We start from the raw sequence: 25,248 nt of genomic DNA on the forward strand, positions 1-25,248 counted from the left end.
AATTTTATAAATTATAATATATAATAAATTAATAATATTAATATACTATATTAGTAATATACTAATATAGATATTATATATTTATATAATATAAGTCATATAACTAATATAATATATTATGTCTATATATTAATATTAGGGATGTCAAACTGGCTCGTCGTTCGTGAACAGCTCGTGGTGACTGCACGATCAATTTCAAAAACGAGCTTATTTCAAACAAACTAAATTTCAAACGAACCGAACACAAACACAAGCTCTGTTCGTTCGCGTTCGGTTCGTTTACACCCCTAAATATCACATTAAAAATATCACTATTTTAACTATTAAAAAAAGTTAAATACATAGGAATTGAGTGGTTTGTATGACAAAAAATATTATAGGCAATTTTTTTCTTGGAAATATTCAATATTTTTATTAAAAATGAAATAATTTTCATTATACACCTTAAAGAAGTGCTAAATCAAGCAATCAAGCGAGAGTATTGCCTTTAATTATCTCTTGGTTCAACAACAAATCAAAGTTTACTATTTTTTTTTTTAATTTACATGCATTCCAAACAATTATCATGTACTTTTATATGTAACACCAAAGTTTGTTATTTACATTTATTAAATATTATTGTCATAAAATTATACATGAAAATATGTGTTTTACTTTTAAAAATATGGTGATGATGACTTTTTTTTGTGTGATATTAATGATTTCAGTGGTAGGCATGTAAATAGGAGCCGTGTAAGGAGAAGAATTGAGGATTAAGTTCGATTGGGTCAGGTCCCAAGCGACGCAATATGAATGACCCTTAGTCCGGACGACTGGCAGTCTGGATGCCAGGAACTTGGATGACATGGAGCCTCGAGTCTCGAGAACCAGCAATTTGGGTGACGCACAGTCTGGAAGACCAGCAGTCTGAAAAACTTGTAGGCTGAACGACCTGCAATCATGACGACCAGCAGCAAAAGAAGTGTTTTCATTCCAACTTATATATTTCATTCATAAAAATGGAAAGTAAAACTTTGCTGGTTGTGGACTGCTAGCAGCCTGGACGAACTGTAACCAGTACAACTTGTAGCAATAAAATTGTGATTTTGTTTCAACTTATGTATTTCATTCATAAAAAAAATGATAAGAAGAACATTTTTAATTATATGCATAAGTCATGGTTCGACCGACGCTTGGAGAAATTAGGGAGTTTCATGTAATAGATAGTAAAAATCAAACAACACTCGAGAAACTTGGGTTGACCGAGTGGCAAAAGTTCCGTTTGGCAAAAGTTCGTTTTAAGCAACAAAACCGATAGCGACGAGCAACATCTGATCAGTATTATTCTCTTAAAAGTTTGACAACGACAATTGTCATTTGATCGACAATATTCTCTTAAAAAATAATTGAGTTTGGCTGATAACGATAATTACGTTCGATCAACAAACTATGCAAGAACCGATCAAATAATGCCCCAACATCATAAAAGCTTATGTCTCCTAACTGGGCACGTATCAAGCTCTAGCGGTGGTTCCCTAGCCATTACCAACAAGAACTATAGTGGGTAGCATGTGAATCACCCTGACAACAAATCTTGACAGTTATCTCGCAAAAGCTATTACGCGACCCGCTTAATATGCTGGTGTAAGGTGCGGTCAGTCCAAGATGACAACATGACTGAGTATGTGAGGAATAGGAGTTGTAAGACTTAAGTTAAGCGATTAATCGACAAAATTTACTAAAGACATTGATAGAAGAAGCCGATCCAATAATCACCATAAGCAACATGCTTGTCGCGAGAAAAATAAAACAACCGGAAAGAGATAAAACAAAAAAACAAAGGCAAAAACTAATCAATAACTTCACTTTATTTTATGATAAAAAAAATTACATATAATTTCATATAAGTTTACTCATAAATATTCAAAAAGAAAAGAAAGTGTCTCTAAGTTACAGATAAGGCCGACAGACACGGCAAATCAGCTAACTAACAAAAATTAACCTAGCCAGGGGCCAGTAAAGGCTAGTCGACTGAGCCAATCCTACCGACCCGAATGCCTTAAGGGAGCACTTCGGAGTCATAAAAAATAAATGAAGTTCAATTATTCAATTGTTGATTAAGAGTAGATGTGATAAAGTAGTTGTGATAATATTTTTTAAATTAAAATTCTTTCATTTTTATCCCGACTTTGACTTTAAGAGTTGAGAATATGATAGACCGAAACTCTCAGAGAGATGACCGGTAGCCGAGATGATTAGATGACTCGAGGCCTGGATGATCCGCAGCCTAGACAACCTGTAGTTCGGACAGCCCTTAGCTCGGACGAACCACGGTCTGGATGACTCGTAGTCTAGACAATTAAAAATTTGGACGATCTACAGTCTAGATGACCAGCAGTTTGGATAACCCACAATATGTATTATCGATAATGAAGATGATATTAATCCTTTTTGTTTTTGGGGAATGTGAACCTCTATCATAAAGCACCATAAAACAAGAATGGGTACATGTGTGGACAAGTAAATTAAAGCAATCACAATAAATGATATATAAGAGCTCACTACACTTTCACAAGGATATAATATAATTGGATTTAAATGGGCATATAAAATGAAGAAGAATGCTAAATTAGATGTAAGGAAATACAAAGCTAGATTAGTGACTAAAAGATATGATAAAAAAAGCACAGCATTGATTATTCAGTGGCATTTGCTCTTATTGGTTATCTTAAAATCATTAGACTAATATTTCCTTAAAAGCCCAACATAGATGGCAGATCCATCAAATGGATGTGAAGTCTGTTTTCTTAAATAGACTTTTGGAAAATAAGCCTATGTTGAACAACCATTGGGATATGATGTAAAAAACAAAAAAGTCTTAAAATTGAAGAAGACTTTATATGATTTAAAACAAGAACCAAGAGCTTGGAATATTAAAAATGATAAGTATGTTAAGGAAACTAAAAATCACTAAATGTCTATATGAGCCCACACTTTATAAAAAGTTTAAAATAAACATATTTAATTTTGTGATTGTATGTAAATGACTTAATTTTACAAATAATAATTCAAATACATTTAAGAAATTTAATAAAGAAAAGATCAAAGAATTTAAAATATTAGACATTATGATTCTGATATATTATTTCAACATTGAAGTGAAACAAGAATATAGATGCATTTATGCTAAAGAAGTACTCAGGAAGTTTATGCTCAATGACTCAAATCTAATTAGAATACAAATGAAACATGGAGTCATTATTAAAAGTTTATTTCCCTATTTATTTGCACTCAATCCCATAAACTACATTCACATTCATGAAATCAATATGTGATTCTAACCATTTATTGACTGAGCCAATACAATCTCGGATCTTACATGTTCTCACAACAGATATTAACATCTTAATTTGTCAAATCAAGAAGTAAATGAAGTGCATTGTTTTAAATCATCACAACTTCCAGCATTGAAGCCTAATACTTCACACAACTTCCTTTAAATATTTGATCATTTATCATTTTAAGGAGAAATATAAAGAAAATTACTCATAATTCATGGATAAAACACAACGACACATGAGTTTAAAAGTAGAAATCATGCACACAAACAAGAAATCTAATTTAAAACCAAGTGTAGTCACAAAGATACACTTATCTCAAATCTCTTCCACAAAATGTCTTGAAGTTCCTTTGAATTCTCTTCCTTTACTCACAATACAACTTAAAACTCAAAATAAAAAGAAAAAGTGGTCGGCGACGGTGGCGGCGACGACTTAGATGGAAGATGACTGTTAAGTTGATGGGCGGTTGGCCTCCTATCTTGAAAAATCTAAGTCTTTTACTATAAAAATCTAAGGGGTGCCTTGGTGTCTCTTCAAAAAGTTGTCTCCATTCAATGAATCTTCTAAAAGTTGCCTCCTCAAAAGCCACTTGAATGAATTTTCGTGTTAATGAGCTATTTCCCACATTTTTATCAAGGGTTGCTTCAAACACCTCTTCAAAAATCCCCTCAAATTAAATATATCATCAAGTAACTACTTCTCGAACTTAAGCGCGGGGTACTTAGCGCTTAGGCGTCAGACTTGGGCGCTTATGTGCCCCAGTTCATTTTTGCACTTTCTTCATTTTTGTTCCAAATTTGACCATTTTTCACTCATTTTAGCATTTTCCATCCATTTGATTGTACCTGAAATAAAAACACACAAATACCCTTTATTAAAGTGGAATATCTCAAAAATAGGTACAAAGACACTATATTTTAAGTGTATCATGCCCCTCGAAGTTAAGCCCAAGAGGAAAGACCTGATGGGAAGCTACCATGCCATTCAAAAATAAGCCCAAGAAGTAAGTTTTGATAGGATGCTAAAATGAATGGAGTCCTCACTAAAATGACTACAAGAGAGCAAGTGGTTGATAGAGTTTTCATTCAAATACCTCAGAAGGATACAAGCCTCAGAAAACATAGGTGCATTAATGATCTCGGAAGGCTACAAGCCTCACAAGGCACATGTACATCAAAAACCTCATAAGATACGGGTGCATCAAAAACCTTATAAAACAGAAGCCTCAAAAGGTACATGATTTTTTTATATAAAGCACATAAGCTAATTTTGACTTCAGTATTTCGTATGATTGAGAAGCCATAAAACTTCATAGGTCATAAGCGTCAGAAGATGTCGACATCAACAACACCTCAGAAGCATGTACATCAAAAACCTCATAAGATACGGGTGCATAAAAAACCTTATAAAACATAAGCCTCAAAAGGTACATGATTTTTTTATATAAAGTACACAAGCTAATTTTGACTTCAGTATTTCGCATGATTGAGAAGCCATAAAACTTCATAGGTCACAAGCGTCAGAAGATGTCGACATCAACAACACCTCAAAATTGAGGTAAAAGTAACCTCAGAAGTGACGTTAAAATTTTTATTGCATCAAGCAAGTTAATGACATACAAAAAAATATTTTTTATTATGTACCAATGTCATATCAGACGATTGAAATGCTACGAAGATCAACATGCACTATACAAACAACAAACCAATAAATTTTCAAATGGTGTAGGCATTGCCTCCTCAAATTTTGATACTTCCACCGATTTCTAGGCTACAATTTCCTTCTGAAATCACATTATTAACGCAGGAAAGAAGATTCCGGGCCACCTGCTAGGCAGGGACATACAACTTTCTTCATCTCAGCAGCGCAAAATAAAATCCTGGAGGTCCTGCTGGGCATGGCTTAGATAACTTTCGAGACGACTTTCTCTGCATCTTAACGAGAGAAGGCCGCGAAAGAAAATCCTGAATGTCCTGCTAAGCAAGGTTGGGGTAACTTTTAAGAATATTTCTTTTACTTCTTAGCTAAAGAAGACCATTAAAGAAAATTTTAGAGGTCATGCTAGACAAGGTCGGGGATAACGTTCGAGTGGCTTTGTCCTACTTCTCCACGAGATAAGAATGCAAAAGAAAATCCTGGAGGTCCAGCTAGGCAGGGTCGTGGATAATTTTCAAGACGACTTTCTTTTGCCTCTCAACTAGAGAAGATCGCGAAAAAAGATCCCGGTGGTCCTGTTGGGCAGGTCGATGATAACTTTCATGAAGACCTTTTTATGAGAAATCTCACATCACCTGCTAGACAAGAATGAGATAAAGGAACTGTCTTTGTAATCTTTTCTCGCCTGTGGGATAAAGAAATTGTCTTTGTAATTTTCAGTTTATAGTGAATTTTCTTTAACTTGACAAGACCTCGTGAATTTTCTCTTTACAAAATTTTCACATAAAAATTTCTCGTGTATCGACTTGTTTTCTTTCATCTAATTATATGCTAAATTTTCATACAATACTACGACGATCAATCACTCTACCATAGTGAATCTTCTAATATGCTTCAATAATAATAATAATAATAATAATAATAATAATAATAATAATAAACAATTACATAAAGTTCACTTGAAATTTATTATTTATAAAACAATCACCATTTTTCATCCATTTTTTAAATTCTCACTCAGTTATCATAATTCATGGCAAAACTATATCCCATTATTTTTTATTTTTGTCAAAATTATCAATAATTTGATGGTGGGTGATTAATATATGAAAATTTTAAAAATAAATAAATAAGAAAAGGGTTAGTATAAAATTTTCGTTTGGATTCCTTTACCTAATTACCCCTGGGCGTGTGCTAGAATCGAAGTGATGTCCTGCTCCCCTTGTTCCTCCTCACTCCTGTGCAACTCCCTTGCTGTAACTTCAATCTTCCACTCCAAAGACTCGCTTTATCCACCAAACCAACCCAAACTCCCTTCCAAGAAACTCTTCATCTTCGCCTCCTTAAACCTAGATAGTCCCCGGCATTGCAGGAAGACATTTGAAGCCACTAAATCCATATCTGATGGCGGCGGAAGTCCTCCCGGAGAACCCCCAACCGGAGGCAGCGGAGGTGGAGGGGAGGAAGATGACTATAAAAAGGAGGTGGAGGAGGAGTTCGGGCCGGTTTTGAAATTCGAGGAAGTAATCCGCGAGACCGATGCTCGAGTTGCGAGCCTCCCTTCCGACATGCTTGATGCTGCGAAGTCCATTGGTATCCGAAAGCTTCTTCTTCTTCGATACCTAGACATGCAGGTATAATATCTTTCTTTTCGTTGCGTTCTTAAAATGCGATGCTCATACGAAGCCCTTCATTGATTTTCCTTATTTTGAGAGTCAAGGCCTCGCCATGGCCACTGGGAGCTGCGATGAGGTCGTGCTCGATGCTCCGTAATCGGATGCTTGCGGACCCTTCTTTTCTCTTCAAAGTCGGCGCAGAGGTAAACCTTACTGATTCTGGCTTATGGATTCTATCTTTGGAGTTGTAGTTTTGTGTTGATGATTAGGTCATTGGACAATGCAGGTGGTTATAGACGCATGCTGCGGTACCTTTGCGGAGATTCAAAAGAGGGGGGAGGATTTCTGGCCGGAGTTTGAGTTGTACGCCGCTGATCTTTTGGTAGGGGTGGTGGTGGATATTGCTTTGGTGGGTCTTTTGGCACCATATGTGAGATTTGGAAAGCCTTCTTTCTCAAATGGGATTTTTGGGGGCATTTCACGTGCTTGTGCTTCTCTGCCTAGCAGGTACGTTGCATATTTGTTCTGGCAATTCGACATAAATGGGGATACAATAGAAGAAGCATGTACTACTCTTTGTCCTTATATTTCCAATTACGAATCGGAGTGTGAGTAGAATTATGACAATTCGAAAGTTTTTTTTTATATGAGACTTCATAGTTGCTATTTAGTGTGTAGATGGCATATGAATGTATATAGTGACACTGAATACATGATGTTCATTTATTTAAGCATGTCGTCAACATGGAAACTTAGGTGCTGTTTAAGTTCTGATATTGTTTGTTGAATCCTATTTTGTCCGTGAAATCACACCCAAGGACGGAGCCAGTGAAGTAAGAAGGGGCGAGCTTGAGAGAAGAGAGTGATAGGTGTACCATATTCAATTTAAGGGTAACAGTTTAACCTTAAAAAAAGGCCCCCATTTTACATTAATTTCTCCCCTTTATATAGAAGTATTTTTCTCGGAAAGTTTACACGGCTTATGATTATACTAGAATCCCTTAGATTCCTTAACTTCTTGAATTTGTCATTTACTACCTTGGTTGTATATATTATATTATCTCTGACATCCAATCTTTTGTCGGCATCGTATTTGACATTTTGTTCTCTGTGCACTTCGTCAAGTCACCTCTGATATCTAGTCGGTTGCCCACAGTTACCCCGCCCTGCGAGTACTTGCCTTGTGGCGAGTAGGTCTCGATCTCACGGGTTGTCTGGAGCCATAAAAAGTGTCTTTCGAAAGCTCACTAGAAACACTGATATGGGAGCTCCTGAATTATGAAACTCCATGGTCTCGATTGCGAGAGAGATGAAATATCACAAAATTTGGGGATTCCACGATTTTGTGACAATCCATATTTCAATAATTCCGTGATATTGCGGAATTTGTAGCTTCCGCAATCGTAAGTGAGTTAGACCGCACGATCCTGTCCTGTTTCCAATTTCAACAAGAGTGTTTCCTTTTCTAGCTTTTCTCTATCTATTTCTTCTAATTTGCAGGAGCTATTTATATGTTCTTATTTTGCTGGTCCAGGGGACTTTTGTCTATATTATTGTCTTCGATGATTTTATTATCTGCTTTATGCCCTCCAAATTGTTTATCCTTTTTTGTTTGCAAGTTTGTGTCTGTCTCTTGCCTAGGAATAGGTGATGGATCATCCTCATCGCATGCATCTCGTCGTTTTGCCGTCTGACCCATTTTTTTTAGTTGGGACAACCGCCGAGCGTCGCTTATCTACCTCCAAACATCGTTGAACACCCCATATTATCATTACCTTGCTATTCCACGACTACACCCCACTAAATCCCCCTTTTAAATACTTTTGAGGAGCCATATAATGGTATTATTTGATATCGTAGCCCGACAAATGCTAACTTTTTTGACGTTTTATCTTTCTTATCCTAAGTCAAAATTCATAAAAGAAAAAAATTCTACCATATTCTATCTATTTTTATCACAATTCCGAAGCCTAACCCAAAGTTTTTAAAACTTAACTTTTCTCCCTTCACCAAAAATTTCCAAAGACACCTACCACCAAAATTTTAAACTTTAACCAACCTTTTATCTAAAATCCTACACGCGTCAAAATCTTGATCAAGAGAAATTGACACAATGTCGTGTAAGAGAAATCTGGAAAGAGGTGTTTAAGAGCTTATTACGGAGTACATGCAATGAGAAATTCTTCACCCCTTTGAAAAAAGACAATACAGGGAGGTCATTCTTAGCCATAACAATCACCTCCGCTAGGCGGTTTTCAGTTATGCAAAACCATTATCTCGACAATTTAACATGAAATATCAGAGGAGAAACCAAAATCTTAAGAGTAAGGGTAGATTTATATGATTTTAAAGGTCGCATGAATGTGGACAAATTCATCGAGCGACTCTAAACACTGGACTGTGTTTTTTGAGTACATGAACGACCCATCCGATATAATGAAAAAGATAGCCACCATTAAGTTAAAAAAGAATGCATTTCTGTTGTGGAAAAATTTAAAGCATGTACGCAAGTGTGAGAGAAAGGGTAAAATTATGGTCCAAGATGAATCGAAAGAAGCGGTGCAAGTATCGACTAGCATATTAGATACATGATATATTTTTGAGGCTTTACTATTTATAACAATAAGATCTCTTAGTAGAAGAGTACACTGCTGAGTTTCAACAACTTATATTTAAACTTGAACTAGCGTAGCCTAAAGAGAATACCATGGGCAATATTTTGAGGAATTGAGACCGTCCATCAGCAACGTGGACAACTACTAATCTACTGAATATAACAAGATATCCAGACTTTATCCTTTAAAGTGGAGAGGCAAAACAACAATATCAAGTCCACACTACCCTTCAGGTAGAGTTCAACCCCGAATAATACAATAAGAGTATACATAGTTGAGCATCCAAGTCGACCCTGCATGAGAAAAAGTGGAGACTGTTAGTACTCCCAAATCCGTCATAGCCAAGAAATGCTTCAAGTGTCACGGTTTTGGCCACATTGCATATAAGTATTGAAATAGAAGAGTGATCTCTTCCATTGAGCATTGAGCAGTAGAAAAACTTAATAATAACACTGGAGAAAATGAAGACATCGGCTTCCAGCTAATAAGGGAGGGATGTTTGTGATTCAAGCTGATTCCATTAGAGAGACTAACACGAATAATATTGGTTTTCCTAAAAGGTAGTATGTCCGATGAGTTGATACTATTAAAGGGGCCACCCTTGATGAGAGAATTTTTAGATGTCATGACTAACAATTTACCTCTTGAGTGGTTGCCATTGAGAGTGGTTAAGCATACCATAAATTTTATTCGAGGGTCAGTTCCTCCAAACAAACTTGTTTATCATCTACGCCCAACTGATTACTAGGAGCAGGAGAAGCATTTTATATATTTGATGGCTCCAAACTTGATTTGTGAGAATACCTATCATTCTCTAGTTCTAGCTTTGATTGTGCCAAAAAAGAATGACGACTTTTTCTATCAAAACGGTCTTTGAAATGAAATATGTGTTTTAGAGTTGTATGTATTGATTGTGAGTATAAATTTTGCGGTTGGGCTGCATCAGACACATTAATCGATGACTTTGTTGTGGTAGTCGTAGATCAATTTTAGAAGCCTACGGAGAGGGCGAAGCATCTCCTACCCGAGAAAAATGACCTGGGAGTGCCTGTATTACAGGATGTCACGGTCCCAATCGACAATCGTGAGAGGGCCACAATATTTCAGAATTCGGTGATCCTGTGGTTCCATGACAATCTGGAACACGATAATTCTGAGATATTGTAGAATTTATAGCTTAGACAATTGCGGGCGAGCCAGGCTGCACAATCCCGTCTTGTTTTCAATTTCAACAAGTGTTTTCCTTTTTCAGCTTTTTCTTATTTATTTTCTTGTAATTGGGGGTTTTTTCCAGCAGAAACTATTTATATGTTGTTATTTTGCTGGTTTAAGGGACTAATGGCTAGTATTATGTTTGGAGATTTTGTTCTTTGTTTTGCTTTCCAGAGTACTGTATTCTCTTCCTTTTGCAAGTGGTGTGTTTGTATATTGCTTAGAAACAAGTGGTGGATCCTCCCCGCCACCTTTATCTTAACGTTTCGCCATTTATTCCTCTGTTTTCAGCAGGGGCAGCCGCCAAACGTTGTTTATCCCCCTCCAAATGCAGTTGAATGTCCATATATCATTTTCTTGCTATTCTATTATCACACCCATGCTAAATTCCATTCATAAACACTTTCTAGAAGCCCTAAAGCATTATCAATCATCCTTGGTTAAGAGGAATTCATGTTTTTATTTGGCATCTAAGTTTGCCCATAATTTGGTGCTTGCCAGCCAGTTCAGTTGATAAAAAATTTCAAAATTATTGCCAAAGTATAGGGATCAAATTTTGCCACAGCTACTTTTTTGTTTTTTCTTTACTTTTAACCCCACGTGTTAGATCCAAAGAGGCTGCATGCTCTGTAGTTCTTTGTTTCTATACAAATGAGCTTCTTCTAGATGAAATGCTTTAGTTTATATTAACTTCTCACTTTATTCTTGTCATGTTGCTGTAGTGCTTGATTTACAAGAAGCTAAAGTAGTATTTTTTGATGCAGCGTTTTTGAAGCTGAAAGGCCTGGGAGTAGATTTTCAATCAAGCAGCGAATTGGAACATACTTTTATAAGGTATCTCAATATTATCTCTTGCAAATTTATGTAAACACTGAAAAATTATCTTATTTCGATAATTTTTAACTTGTCTAAGAAGCCTTTAGTTTCTTTTGTTTCCAACATATACAATTTACAGGGAGTTCTATATGGCTCAGTGGGTTTTGTTTGTGGACTTTTTGGCCAAGGCATTGCTAATTTGGTCATGACTGCCAAAAGGTGAGCTCTTCATTGTTAGCATTTTTGTGCTTACATGGTCTGATCTCTTTCTTTAATGCTTATATGATGCATTTTTTAAAAGTTCTTGATGTTTAATGGGGCATTTTAAGGAATTTCAATTCTATATCACGCCCAAAGACACTAAAAAGACCCCCGAGACACATTTTATTTATATTTGAAACTTTGTGATTCTTGCTGGTTTTGTGCTCAATATGCGTCTTTTAGTTTATTTTAAGGTCTATGCACCATTTTAAGAAGTTCAATTTTACATCTGATTTAGCTTATGTTGCCAACATTCTTTAAGCCATTGCATTAGTTATGAAGATACTTACGAAACATATTCAAGGTATTATCTTCCCATGTGTAATAGGTTTAAGCATTTTAGGTTTATCGTATAAGTAGATAGGGATATTGAGTAGGATATTGATTTTCAGGGTTGAAGTTGTGCTGCTAAAAGGTGAGAAGTGCCTTATAAGTACTATATGATATGTGAATTTCATGGAGGCATGATTCACATTGTTGGGCTTTTTATTTTATGAAGCACATCAATAAATTGATATTAGGAAGCTGCTTTTTGAGGCAATTTCAAGATAAGAGTTTTAAAAATAGCATTTTTTCCTGGCAAAATTTTTAAAAAATGGCATAATGATTTTCATCCAGATAATACGCTCCTTTAAATTTATTTTGTGTTGCTCTAAAGCAGACAAAAATCTGAAATAAATGAGCTCCCAAAAGTGAATTTTATGACATTACAATTAAGTTGGATATGCTATATGAATTCCAGCTTTTGGGGTGAAGAAGTTTGTGATCAAGTTGGTGTGGTAGAAAGTGAAGACTTTTGTGATAAACAGGTTGATGTGGTATAACTGAAGTGATAAAGATGGATTTGAGGCAAAATTAGAAGTGATTGATTGATAAAAACAATTAATGAGATAGAAGTAGCATTCTTGTAGATGAGTTAGTGAAAGATGGACTTGGTTTAGACTAGAACATGAAAGATTAAAAAATATACTAATAAGTTGGGTGGATAAAATTTATGTTGAAGGATTAAAAAGAAAGGGTATATCTATAAGAAAATACATAGAATTTGTGTTAAAGTATTTGCATGAAATAGGATTTAACATTTCATATGGCTCGGTAGGTCTAAAGACGAGCAAGGATTGATAGAATTGGGCCAAAATAGTTGAGAAAATGATTTTCTTCTAAAATCAGCTATAACCACACAACATTTAACACCGTGATATGATTTGAGACGAATTTTCATAAGAATTAGAGAAAATAAAATATTTTATTTCACCAATCTCGTATTAAAGCAATACAACACCAAACAACTCACATGAATACATAACAAATAAGCACCTACAATTCTGAGAGTTAGGCGATCTCTCCCAAATTCTACAATTTGAAAGGTAGGCGGTCTCTCCTAAACCCTAAACCAAAGACTCAAGACACAATCTCATGCATCCCCCACCCTAATCCTATTAAGCTCTATTTATACTAAACAATAATTAATAATTAAAGACTAAATTGTCCTTATACTAATAAAAGACTAAATTGTCCCTAAGCACCGATGTAACGATACTCCCCTCCCAATAAGACAAATTGTACTCAAGACGGAGAAAAAAAAAGAAAATTGCTGTTGGATGAGATCGTGTGGCTCCCATGCGACATCATCATCTGATAATCCTTACTATTAAATCAAAAATTCATACTAACCCTCATGATATCGAAACGTCTTCTTGTGCATATCCTTTGGCCTCATTCGAATATGATGACTTTCCGATTTAAATTCAATGTTGGAGGATACAACAACCTCAAATAACTTGTCCCATAGTTCATTAATTACTAGAATCTCTGTCAACTCTATATCATACGTCTCTTCCATGCTATGCAACTTGATCAAGATCCGCATCCTGCATCTTTAGTTGCCCTCACCATGGCTTTCAGTGTCACCAAAGTCTTGCATAAACTGGAGTCATCGTGAAACACCACCATCTTGTTTCCCTCTCGAATACCATGCAGTGTCCAAATCAAACCTGTACAAACGCTCCTGGTTATTTTCACCTGTTATGTTCCGATCATTACTCCTGAATCGTCTTCCCCTCAGAAGGCTGCCGTAGCAAAAGACATTGATGCAGTTGGATGCAGCCCTCCGTCGGGGTCTCACCCATCGTGATTCCCTGTTTCAAGTCGTCCTACGAGTCGATCTTCTATAATCCTGAATTGTATTTCATTTCGTTTCTTCTACTGTCGCTTGTTCCAAACCTCTGGATGTCATGCAACTTCCTCTAGATGTTGCCGCTCGAATCCACTTCTAACTCCTTTGCTCAATCCTGACCACTCCGTTTGTTCCAGTCGTTTGAATGTCGTGCTATTCCATCCTAATGTCGCCGCTTGAGTTTGCTCCCGATCCCTTTGCTCGATCATGTGGCTCTAGATCCGCCTAAGACAACAATGATGTCGTGATGCCGCACAAATCCTTCAGATTGCTGCTGCTTGCATCCCCTCAAGGCGTCGTCACTCGTTCTCGTGGTAGGTGGCCGCTGGTTTGCGTGAAACTCCACAATTTTCTTTATCATTTTTTCAAGGCCGTGAATCTCCTTTTGACTCATACCTTTATGGCAAGAACGACCCTTCCATGACTGATAAACACTTATCCATTTCAAATTGATTTAGCTAATATGTTCCTTCAATTTATTCTCTAAAGCATCTCTCTCTCTCTATTTTTTTTTTGCTTCCATTACTCCCGAAAAATTTTTTTGATCAAGAAGGCGAAATTCCTTTATGTTTCGATCTCGTCGCTGTCTTCCCAAGTAGCTTAAATCACGACAAGAATGCCGCAATTTCGTGGTTGGTTTCCTGACTAGCTCTTACCGCAACCGAATCGTGAGGTTTAGTCATTGTATGTCGTGATACCGCTGAGCGACTCTATCACCCTGTTGTGATTCCTAGCTAGGTTGAAACATGATAGTTTCACATTGTTTCTTGTGATATTGTCACTTCCTTTTCCGCTAGCTCTAGTCGCGACTGTATCGCGAGGTACTATCGCGAAGGCACACTTCTGTACATTGCGATCCTTACCTTGAAATCATGATTGTTTCGTGTGAGTTCTTCACAAAGCCTGCGTGGCGTGACATAGACCCCTGTACGTCGCGATCCTTTCCTTTGTTTCCTAGAAATCAATAGCTCTAATACTAGGTTGATAGAAACCAGTGTGATTTCTTACAAAAATTAGGACATAAAATAATAGATTTTATTCCAAAAAAAACAAATCAAAGCAATACAACTCCAAATACAAAAAGATAAGCTCCTACAACTTAATAGGCAGACGATTTCTCCCGAATCCTACAATTCGAGTGGTAGGAAATTCTTTCAAGCCTAACCATAAAACTCACAACCACAATCTTCTACATAACTCTAAACTCTAAACTTATTAACCTTATTTATGCCCAATAATAATAATAATAATAATAATGAAAGATTAAATTGCCTTTAGGTTAATAAAAAATAAAATTGCCCTTAGACATTGGCTTAACAATACTCCTCTCCCAAAAAAGCACCTTGTCCTTAAGGTGGATAAAAAGAAATTGCTGCTGGATCGAACACCTCTGCCTCCTCGTAACACTTTGTGAGAATCCGTAATGCCCGGTCTTTACAACAGTGCCATGAGGCAAATTTTTCATCACATCGAAAACATAACTTCTTTGCTCGCGTCTCTTGAATTTCTATCTCTGTAAAGCGTTTGAATGTTGTTCTCGGTCATGACCCATTATTCATGTTCTTTGGAGGCTCCCTTCGGACTTCCACTGCTTGAGCTTCTGGTATCGTTGTAGTTGTAGCAATTTGGTATTACACTACATCTGTGTTGCTTCTATTAGCCAGTTCAATTGTAGTTTTATCTTCAATGAACTGTGCTAATTTCATAGTTGCCCCTAATCCTTGTGGTTTCAACAGACTCAGGGATGCTTGAATCTCTGGCTTCAATCCTTTCATAAAGTTTTCTTCCAACACTTTTTTCCGATATACTCCCGAGTTAGGGTAAATAATTGTTGGTATAGACATTCTTCTCGAATGGCTCAGAAACAACAAACAATCCTTAAATTTCTCCAATGAGTGGATCATGTATCTAGCCTCTCTCTATTGAAACAATGCTAGGGGTTTTCTTCCCTCCAATTATAACTCTGCCACCAAGATATTCTCATCCTCATTTAGCCCATTCACCGCAAAATATCGCTCCACCTAGTACACCCACTCATGTGCATCTTCCCCCCTCCCCCCCCCCCCCCAAATACTGATATATTCAATTTCCTAGCATCTTCACCCTAAATCCCTCTCCTGCTGGTGTTTCCCCCCATGTCTTTAGGGTAAAATTCCCTACTTCGATCATAGTCATACCCCATCCTAGCTTCTCCCCTTTCTTCTTTGTGCTCTTCTATATTGCTTGCATGACCCCTTCTCCATGTTTTGGCCCAACCCTTTCTACTTCCTCCCATTGGAGTCTTAGGAAGGTTTCTTGATAATGGATGCTTTCTTCCTCGTGTTCTTCTCGTCCGATCTCTTTGCCTTTCAATTAAGCTAAGGATTCCGACGGGGTCTTGGATTGCATCTCAATAAGATTCTCATCTTCTCCTTCAAGCTCTCGAATTAGCCCTCAGATCGATTTTCCATGGAGGAAAACCTTCCTTCTATGGCTGAGAACCTTTTTTCTATCCTGGATCTGATTTGACTAATCTCTTCCTCCAATTTCTTCTGCAAATCATTTACTTTCTTGCCCGTCATTCCTCCAGAATTGGTTTTGATCACGATGAAGGAACTATTGTAACATGAAATCTTGTCAATTGCTTCCCGGGTAGTCTAGATTAGGTCAGTACCGATTCGATTGCATTGGTAAAGTGCATAACCCTGTGCGTGCCTTGATCCTATCATATGTACACCGTAATCCCCTCGTTTGCATCCTGGCTTGTTCTTTCTGTGACTATTTGCATAGATTAGGGCACGATGGAATGTGCCTGTATGCTACGATCTCGCCCTTTGCGTCCTAACTAGATTTTTCTGCGACTGTGTCACATGAATTAGGGCAGGATAGATGTGCCTGTATGCCACAATTCGCTTCTTATCTCGACACGACGGATGTGCGCCGCGATATCATAAACTCTCTAAGCGTTAATCTCGTCAATTTTTCAGAATCAAATGTTATGATACCAAATTTGATACGAGCCTGAGCGATTTCTCACACAAACTAGGGCAGAAAATCATAGATTTTATTCTGCCAAAAATAAATTAAAACGATACAACTCCGAATACAAAAAGATAAACACCTACAATTCAAGAGGTAGGCAATCTCTCCCAAAGACAATTTGAGTGGTAGGAAATCTCTCCCAAACCCTAGCCCTAAGACTCACAACTACAATCTTCTGCATGACCTTAACCTTAAACATATTAATCCTATTTATACCCAACAATAATAAATAATAAAAAACTAAATTATTTTTGAACTAATAAAAGACTAAATTTCCCATAAGCACAGACAAAACAAATTGGACGGAGAATAATGATTCATAACTAGTTCCTAAATTTTTAGGATAAGAAAGAAGATAATCATGATTTAATAAGGATGGTGAATTATTGTCTTGCTAAAGTTTTGAAAGTTAGACGCATACGGTGGGTGTCTTGCCTATCATGGGTTGGGCATAAGACCCTAGCCATGGGTTGTAAGCCCCATGAGCTTATATATTAATTATTTCATAAATTAAAAATATGGTTAATAATGTAATATATGGATAACATTTCAAACAAACTCTAAAATTCAAATTCCATAATCATTCCATTTATATATGAACATCAAAATCTAATAGCACAAACATGAAAAATTGTTTGGGATTTTGACAACCATGTGTTTGATTGAGATGGTTATGCAAAAGTATAATATACGAATATCCAATTATAAAAAAATTAAATAGCATCTAAAAACTACTGTCTTGAAAGCTCAAATACTAATGCCATATGAACCATAAAATAAAAAGTTCTATTAAACCTATTATATATTTAACCTTTAAATAAATTTGAGAGATCCATTAAGAGGCATATACAGAGAGTCGAGACCACCACCCTCTTCAATGAAAGAGAGAACTCAAATGCGCAGCGGTGACAAAGCAATCTCTGCATGTTGGCCAAGAATGAAGTCGATTTAAGAGATTGATCTAACGAGTTAGTCGACTAGTTATAACTCCAGCTCAAATATATTTAAGAAATTGCTTTTGTGTTCTCTTTTTGATTGAAAAACACATGTAAATATGAAAGTTTAGGTGTTAGATATGTAGCTACATAAGAATCGTGTGGCATGTAGATTTCCCTTTCTTATTTTACAAATTTTCCATGCGTCTCTTCAGGTTATCATTTAGGCCCTACATTCCATGCAAGTCATATTGCTGATAGCTTGATAGAAACTTCTGCTTCGTCTCATTTATTACAACATGAACTATGCTATTGAAAATGCTCGGTACCAGTTTACACAAGTTATATCAGAATATGTAATTTAATCGGAGAAAATTATTAGAGGAGCTTCTATTACTTAGAAAATGTAGCAGTCGACTATTTTACAATAGTTAAAGAATATTTAGTTTTGCCTGTTCTAAGACTTAATGCTTCTTAAAATCACTTGGATATATTATTTTTTATAGGATTCCACACTACTAATTATCTCTTATGTATCTTCTGTAGGAATGTAAATAAATCAGAAGAAGATATACCAGTTCCACCACTTGTTAAGAGTGCTGTTCTTTGGGGTATGTTCTAAATTCATGGGTTATGCATTTGTTTTTCTGGAAAATCTCTTTATTTTATTGTGAAAATATAGTTTCTAAGCCATTGTTTTGTGCAGCTATATTACGCTTTCCCAATCGACTTTTGGAAAGCTTAACTGTACAAAAATAGAATTTGAGTTTTACTTTAAGTCTTTATTAGGCTGTTAACATGTTTACTGAATTATTTGTATCTACACTTTAATTCTTGGTCTTTCTTTATTTGTTTATATGTTTTAATCATCTACTTTCCAAATTATTGCATTTTTTTTAGTGACGGTGAAGAGCCCGAGACCATACTTTTTAGAGTGTAGTGGTAATAACAACTCGATGGTAATCATGGATGAACTTTGAGAATTCCTAAATTCTGTAATGTTTAAGTTTGCTCCATATTTAAGCTCTATGGAGCTGTTAAAATTGTATATGATTTGTATGAGAAGTATGTGCTTATTAAGTGTAATAGGTTTAGATATCTTGGATTTATCATACAAAGAAATAATATTGATAAAGATGATGACATGGCTTTTAGTGTTAAGGCTAGATGTTTAAAATGGAGAAATATCACATGTGTTTTATATTGTAAGAGAATATCATAGATACTTAAAATAATTTAAATTTTAACAAATGTTAACTTGGTCCGTGATGGTATATCGATCCAAATGTTGGGAACTAAAGATATCATTAATATTTAAGTTAAATGTGATAAAAATAATAATCTTAAGATGGATATGTGATGAAACTTCAAACGATGAATTAAGGAATGATTATTTTAGAGGTTCGGTTGCTGTGATATTTATTGAGGATATGATAATTAAAAGTAGACATGCGATTTGGACAGTTACAATTAGGGCATAAAATGCTTATTAGAAGAGCAACTAAAATTAGTGTTAGAGGACTAGGAAGAAGAAACAGTCAGACCCAAAACTATATTAACGTAAGTTTTCTACAATAATTTTGCGGAGAATGGGTTTAACTCTTTAGACGATACTAATCAGGAATGAATGAAATATAAGAGTTCATAAGGCTCACACCTGATCAATAATTGGGTTAAGGATAATGATAAGTAGGCGAACTCTCATCTCAATATGTTTTTTAGTATATGCGCAATTATAAAATTGTTGGTGTCTATTAATCCTTCCAAGCCTTTTTTTTTTTTAACGTGTGTACATATTTATTTTTCTTGCTTCATTTTGAATGGTCAAGGACAATTCCTTTTTCATGGATGTCATTGAACAAAGTAGTTTAAATTGTGCCTATAATGTTGCGAACAATCAAAACTCGCACATTAGGATGAATAACCATGATGCAATATTCTACTAGCGCACGAGCTCCAATGTGATTTAATCTCAGATTTAATAAGAAAATTAAGATTTTGAGCTAGCTTACTATATGGCAAAATGGGAGCCATCTGATTGGAATGCCACATGAAAGAAATAATGGAGAGAAAATGAAGAAAGTTGAAGTGACGACACAAATGTTTAATTAGCTTGGCTCGTTTGTCTTCATCGATTAGAGGTAGAGAGGGAAGATGATTCCACAAAAGAAAATGTTGGTTATAAATAATTCTTTCTAATTTTTTTTTTCTAAATAATGTAATTCTATGATTAGCTAGTAAAAAAAGGCACATGATAAAGTAGTTACATAAGACTAATTCTAAGAAATAAAAGAAAAAATATATCAGACTAGGCTACTTTAAAGAAAAGAGTGTAGTGACATCCTAGATAAGTGATTCATGTTGACTCTAACATCAACCGCCAAATCATTAGGGGAGTTATTACAACTCCCTTGAAATCTAGTTAATTCAGGAGAATGAAGCAACACTCTCTTTAGATTGGTGATATAACTAGAGAATACCAGTTGCAGTACGTTATCCACTAAATTCTCAAAAATTCTAGTAGAACCTTGAGATTGAATCGAACTATAATCATCAAAGCACTCCACTCTAGAACAATCTGATGTACATTGGTGAGCATGGCTGTTTTATCAATTGGAGATGAAATGGCAAGAGCTGTGGCAGGATCCTCAATATGCTGGCAAATGTTTGGCCCAAGTGCGGCTTTATGAAAATTAGAAGGCAAAACTGCTAGAGTTGGAGGAACAACCACTCGGTTGTTTTCGCCATAGGGTTGAATTCATCTCTTATATCTTTGAAAGTTACTGATATCGGAACTAATTAGGAAATCAGCAGAAACGAAAGCAAACTTTTATTAGCACTGATTAGGGTTATAATACAAGACAAATGGAAATGAGAAATACAAAATCAAACTAATCTTTGGCTAGGACCGAAAAAGCTCTAAGGGAGGTGTTGGTGTCGGCAAAGTGGCAAGGGAAAATGGAGAGGGTTGAGGGCAATCAGATATGTTGGAAGGGTGGTGGGTGGCTGGTTTGGGGGTTTGAGAGAGTGTGGCTGCAGGGAAAGCTGGTGAAGGGTGCTGGGTGATGGTGGGGATGAGCTGGACAGACTGGGAGGCTGGACAACAATGCTAGAAGCAGGTTGGAGGGGAATAGGGGGATTGGTGGTCTGGACAGCAAGGCTGCGGTATGATGAAGGGGCAGTAGAGTAGTTGGGATGAGGTGGGGAGGCCGGTGGATATGGGAAGTGGAGGAGAAGGTTAGGGAAGATGATAGGAGAGGATACAACACCACCTTAGAGCAAGATATAACCAAAGCACCACCCATATACAACCCTAGTAAGGGAGAAGAATACTCCAAAGGGAAAACTTAAAGTAGCAATCACACAAAACGTAACCCTAACAAGCAAAAAATAACCCTCCCGCGTCCTGCCTGATGATGATGCTAGAGAGAGAGAGAGAGAGGGGTAAATCGGATTCCTGTGATCAACGTAATTGATCAACTTGCTAGCTGGTGATTATCCTTGAGAGTGATAGGTATTCTTCGAAGGTAATCATTATGGAAGCATGGAAATCTTTAGGTTTTGGCTAACATTTTGTACAACAGTGCACGGTGTCATTTTTCGGTTGATTTGGGTGGACTTTGCTGTAAATCCTATTCCAACTTACATGACCCAACAACAACTAGATGGCTTTCGGTTGGGTTTAAGGGCCCATCTCTTCGTCAGTTAAATGCCAAAACATAGTTATGTAGCACAGGCTTAACTTCTTTAGCTCAGTTCACACACAGGCTTTTGCTATCTATCCTTGATGACATGTCAAAGTTTTTCAAGGACTGCCACCTCATAGATGACGCAAAAAAAAAATTATAATAACACATAAACAAATTCATAAGTTAGATAACTTATTGCTTACTTCAAAATTTAACCAATAAATAGAAAAAAATATCAGTTGAAGACCCAACAATCAAACATTGATTTAAATACTCAATTTAAAATAAATTAAAAAAAAAATGTTGTAAATATTTACTATTTCTTGAGTAAGTGAGATTAATCTTATAGAAAGAAAATAAAAACATAAGATTATATTAATTTCAACAAAATGAAGCATGTGAACATGAATACATATTCATTATTGATATTTTTTAGTAAGTGAGAACAATCTTATGGGATAAGACCTAAGTTAAAGAACATGAAAAAATAGGAAATAAAAAAAAATAAAACAAAGAAAAGACCCAATCACTATTTCACCGTCTTCCACGCTGTGTTTATCCCTCCGTCTCTAAGTTTGGCTTCCATTGGGGCACACCACAAATTCAAAAAAGTCTCAGTTTTGTATTTTCATTTGGATGCTGCTGTGACTAGAAGTAATATTGTTTTATTTGTGCATGGCAACACAAAATTATTTTCTTGTGACATTTTCCTATTGTAGTTACCCTGTTGAATCAACTATATTCTCTGAAATGTAGGTGTTTTCCTTGCGGTTTCGTCGAACACTCGATATCAGATTGTTAATGGACTGGAACAGGTTGTGGAGGCATCTCCTGTAGCCAGACGTGTTCCACTAGTTGCAATGGCTTTCACCATTGGAGTGCGTTTTGCCAATAATATATATGGAGGAATGCAGTTTGTGGATTGGGCTAGATGGAGTGGCGTCCAATGAAGGTACATGTTTTATGATCCTTATTTTTCTCTTGGTGTCTTTTTTATGTTCATTTTCATTGAAGTCATATTGAGAAATTTTTTTTTGTTATCGCTCTATAATTACTGTTTTATGATGTTTTTTTATCTTGCTGTGAGTTTTTCTTATACATTTAAACAGGTGATGTTATTCAATTTCAAATGGCCCCTATGCAAGTGTATCCCGTTGGCTTTAGCCATTTTGTTAGTCTTAAATCTTAATTTACTCTTTTTGTTAGATATCACATGCATTTGTTGTTTTTGTTGTGGCATTTCGCCATCATTTGAAATTTTTATGGTTATCATTGACGGACTTAGAGGTGGATTGCTATGTAGAACTTTTTTTTTTTAATTTATGAGAAATCAAATAAACAGCATGCTTTTTCTTTTTTATTGTTTTTTTATTTTTATTTTTTACATAATAAGTATGTTATATAGATGATTTAGTACTCTTATCATCTGTAAATAAAACTTTAACATATGGCCTTAATATTACTTGTCAGTAGAATGTTTTTAATTGATATCCATAATGCCTATGATCATAAGAGGGTGGAAGTAGATGCTTGCTTAATGGTGGAAAGAGGTGGTTGGGGAGGCCTTCACCAACCCAAGATTTTTCTAGACTCTTTAATATCATTTAATACATTAAAGGTTATACCTCCTAAACTTAAATTCACAGTAATTAAATGTTAATTATGTTTTTAATTTAATAATCATATTTATAATATTTTAAAAAATTAAGAAAAAGGAAGCCTTAAAGTTATACCTCCTGAAGAACATCTTTTTAGTCCCAAGCGATGCAAGGCAATCGCAACTGTTAGCTCCTCTCATCAGATCATCACATACTTTGTTTGATTATGTAAATTGTTAGATTTAAGGGTCATTTACATGCATACCACCCATTTCTTATGTATTTACATATCTAGCACCTAAACTTTATTTTTTTACATTTATAACACCAAATACTTCATATCACATAAAAAATATCACTATTTTTACTTTCAAAAAGTGAAAAATATGTGAAATATATCTTTTCATGCTTATTTAAGGTGGCATATATGTAAAGATTGAAGTTTACACGTTTGATATGTAAGTACATAAGATTTGAGTGGCATGCATATGTCTTCCTAGATTTAATCATATTTGATTTCATTGGATTTGAGCATGCTATGATTCAAAGTCAAATACAGTTGTATGTTGTTCTATCAAAATTAAATTAGATTCAATCATACCATCATTAAATAAAATAAATGATTGAATATAATTATTTAATATAAACATGCATAATATGTGATGCTCTGATTGGAGAAGAATCAGCAACTATGATAATCCCTAATCACTTGGCCTATTTAACCATCAGCCTCAATGCTTAATGATGGTTTGAGGACAATAAACACACCTTGAAAATACGAATGTTTTTAGGAGATTCATATCTATGTCCTCCGAACTACTCAAATTGAAGCACTCAAAGGGATCAATGCATCAACATTGATTCTGGAAGATTTTGTTTAATTTTTTGTACGTAGCACCCATATGGCCGTCCCAATTAATCCTTAGATTGGGTGATTGATTTGGGATTGGAGACTATACCGGCAAAGTACTTGATCGTAAAGCAAAGTTTTTTTCTTGTAGATGTTAATGACATGAATCTAACAATGTTGATAGATCAAAATTTGATGACCGAATTGGCCGGAATAATTTTTGTGTAGGTTTGTTGTCATATTTTTTGGTCTGATATAAAGCGCAGACAATAGGATTTCACTTCTGCGTTGAAATGCTCGTCTCGTCGATCTGAATAAATATTCTGTTGCAAATGGCTGCTAAAATGGAGGTTTTAGGAACTCCGAGAAGGTTAGAACTAGTCGGACAAATGGCATGAAAATGAGCACCACATGAAAGCTTGTGTAGAGAGGATGTCGGGACACAGTCAGATGAGTCCCTGATCGGCTTCGTAAACTATCCCATAAACTTCTCTGTTCTTTCCTCATCTCATTCTGTTCTCTAAAGGGTGCTTATTTATGTATTATTTATGCATGAGGTGGGCTTGTGCCTTGGGGAAGATGCATGCCTTAAATTATAGTGGCTGATGGTTTACAATCATATCGGCTTGGTTTATAATATGGCATGTTAATTGAAAGAAAATTAACTTACTTTTAGTGAATTCTCTAATCAGCTTTTTTTGTATTGGAAGATTTAAATAAATACCACTGAATTCTTATGTATGTACATATCTAACACCTAGACTTTAATTTTTATATATGCATCATCTTATATATGGATGTCGAAGTTGTATTTCACTTTTTTTTTTTTTTTGAGTTTAAATTAGTGTTATTATTTATGTGATATGAAAGATTTGGATTGTAGAAATATAAAAGAAAAATTTAGGTAAAGATGGAATTATTCCAAGAAATCTATTTTGTACATTCTTAACATGGGCTTAAATAGGGCATCACACTCTTTTATAAATAAACCCCTAAACTTCTTATATTTTACCTTTTTTTCGCAATAGGACCCTAAATAAGGTTCAATTCTCAAGACTCCCCCTCAAGATGATGGGCAAAAAATATCCACTAAGCTAATCTTGTCACATTACCTAGGCAAATTTAATGAACTAAATCCTTTTGTGAGGCAGTCAACCACTTGTTCTCCAGTGGCTACATGACTTAGCTCCAGTAATCTATTTTTCAGCTTTTCCTTGATGAAGAATCTATCAATCTCCACATGTTTGGTTCTATCATGTGCATCAGGTTGTTGGCAACGCTGATAGTTTATTTGTTGTTGAGTCACAACTTCATTTGAGTTCCTTGGTCCACCTTGAGCTCGACCACAAGGCTCTCCGCCACATTATCTTGGCAATTCATAAGATCATAGCTTTGTACTCTGCCTCTGCTATTAACCTCTCTACTACAGATTGTTTCTTGCTCTTCCAAGAAACTGAGTTCCCTACAAACATGCAGTGTTCTA

At 35.6% G+C, this 25,248-nt stretch overlaps 1 protein-coding gene across 2 annotated transcripts; it reads left to right on the top strand.

Annotated features, from left to right (window-relative positions):
* Positions 1-6,163: 6,163 nt before the first annotated feature.
* Positions 6,164-24,514, top strand: LOC110029971 (protein RETICULATA-RELATED 1, chloroplastic-like). Of its 2 annotated transcripts, none has more exons than XM_020732497.1 (8): positions 6,164-6,610; positions 6,697-6,795; positions 6,879-7,099; positions 11,184-11,253; positions 11,375-11,454; positions 18,175-18,239; positions 22,074-22,269; positions 23,994-24,514. In XM_020732497.1, exons 1-7 carry the CDS (start codon positions 6,185-6,187, stop codon positions 22,265-22,267), a joined length of 1,155 nt encoding a protein of 384 aa, XP_020588156.1. In that variant the 5' UTR covers positions 6,164-6,184; the 3' UTR covers positions 22,268-22,269; positions 23,994-24,514. The 2 variants fall into 2 exon arrangements, with proteins under 2 accessions (XP_020588156.1, XP_020588148.1); XM_020732489.1 differs by lacking the exon at positions 23,994-24,514 and adding an exon at positions 22,427-22,655.
* The last annotated feature ends 734 nt before the right edge of the window (positions 24,515-25,248 follow it).

This window comes from Phalaenopsis equestris, unplaced genomic scaffold (assembly GCF_001263595.1).
Source record: "Phalaenopsis equestris unplaced genomic scaffold, ASM126359v1 Scaffold000002, whole genome shotgun sequence".
In the NCBI taxonomy this organism is placed as follows: Eukaryota; Viridiplantae; Streptophyta; class Magnoliopsida; order Asparagales; family Orchidaceae; genus Phalaenopsis; species Phalaenopsis equestris.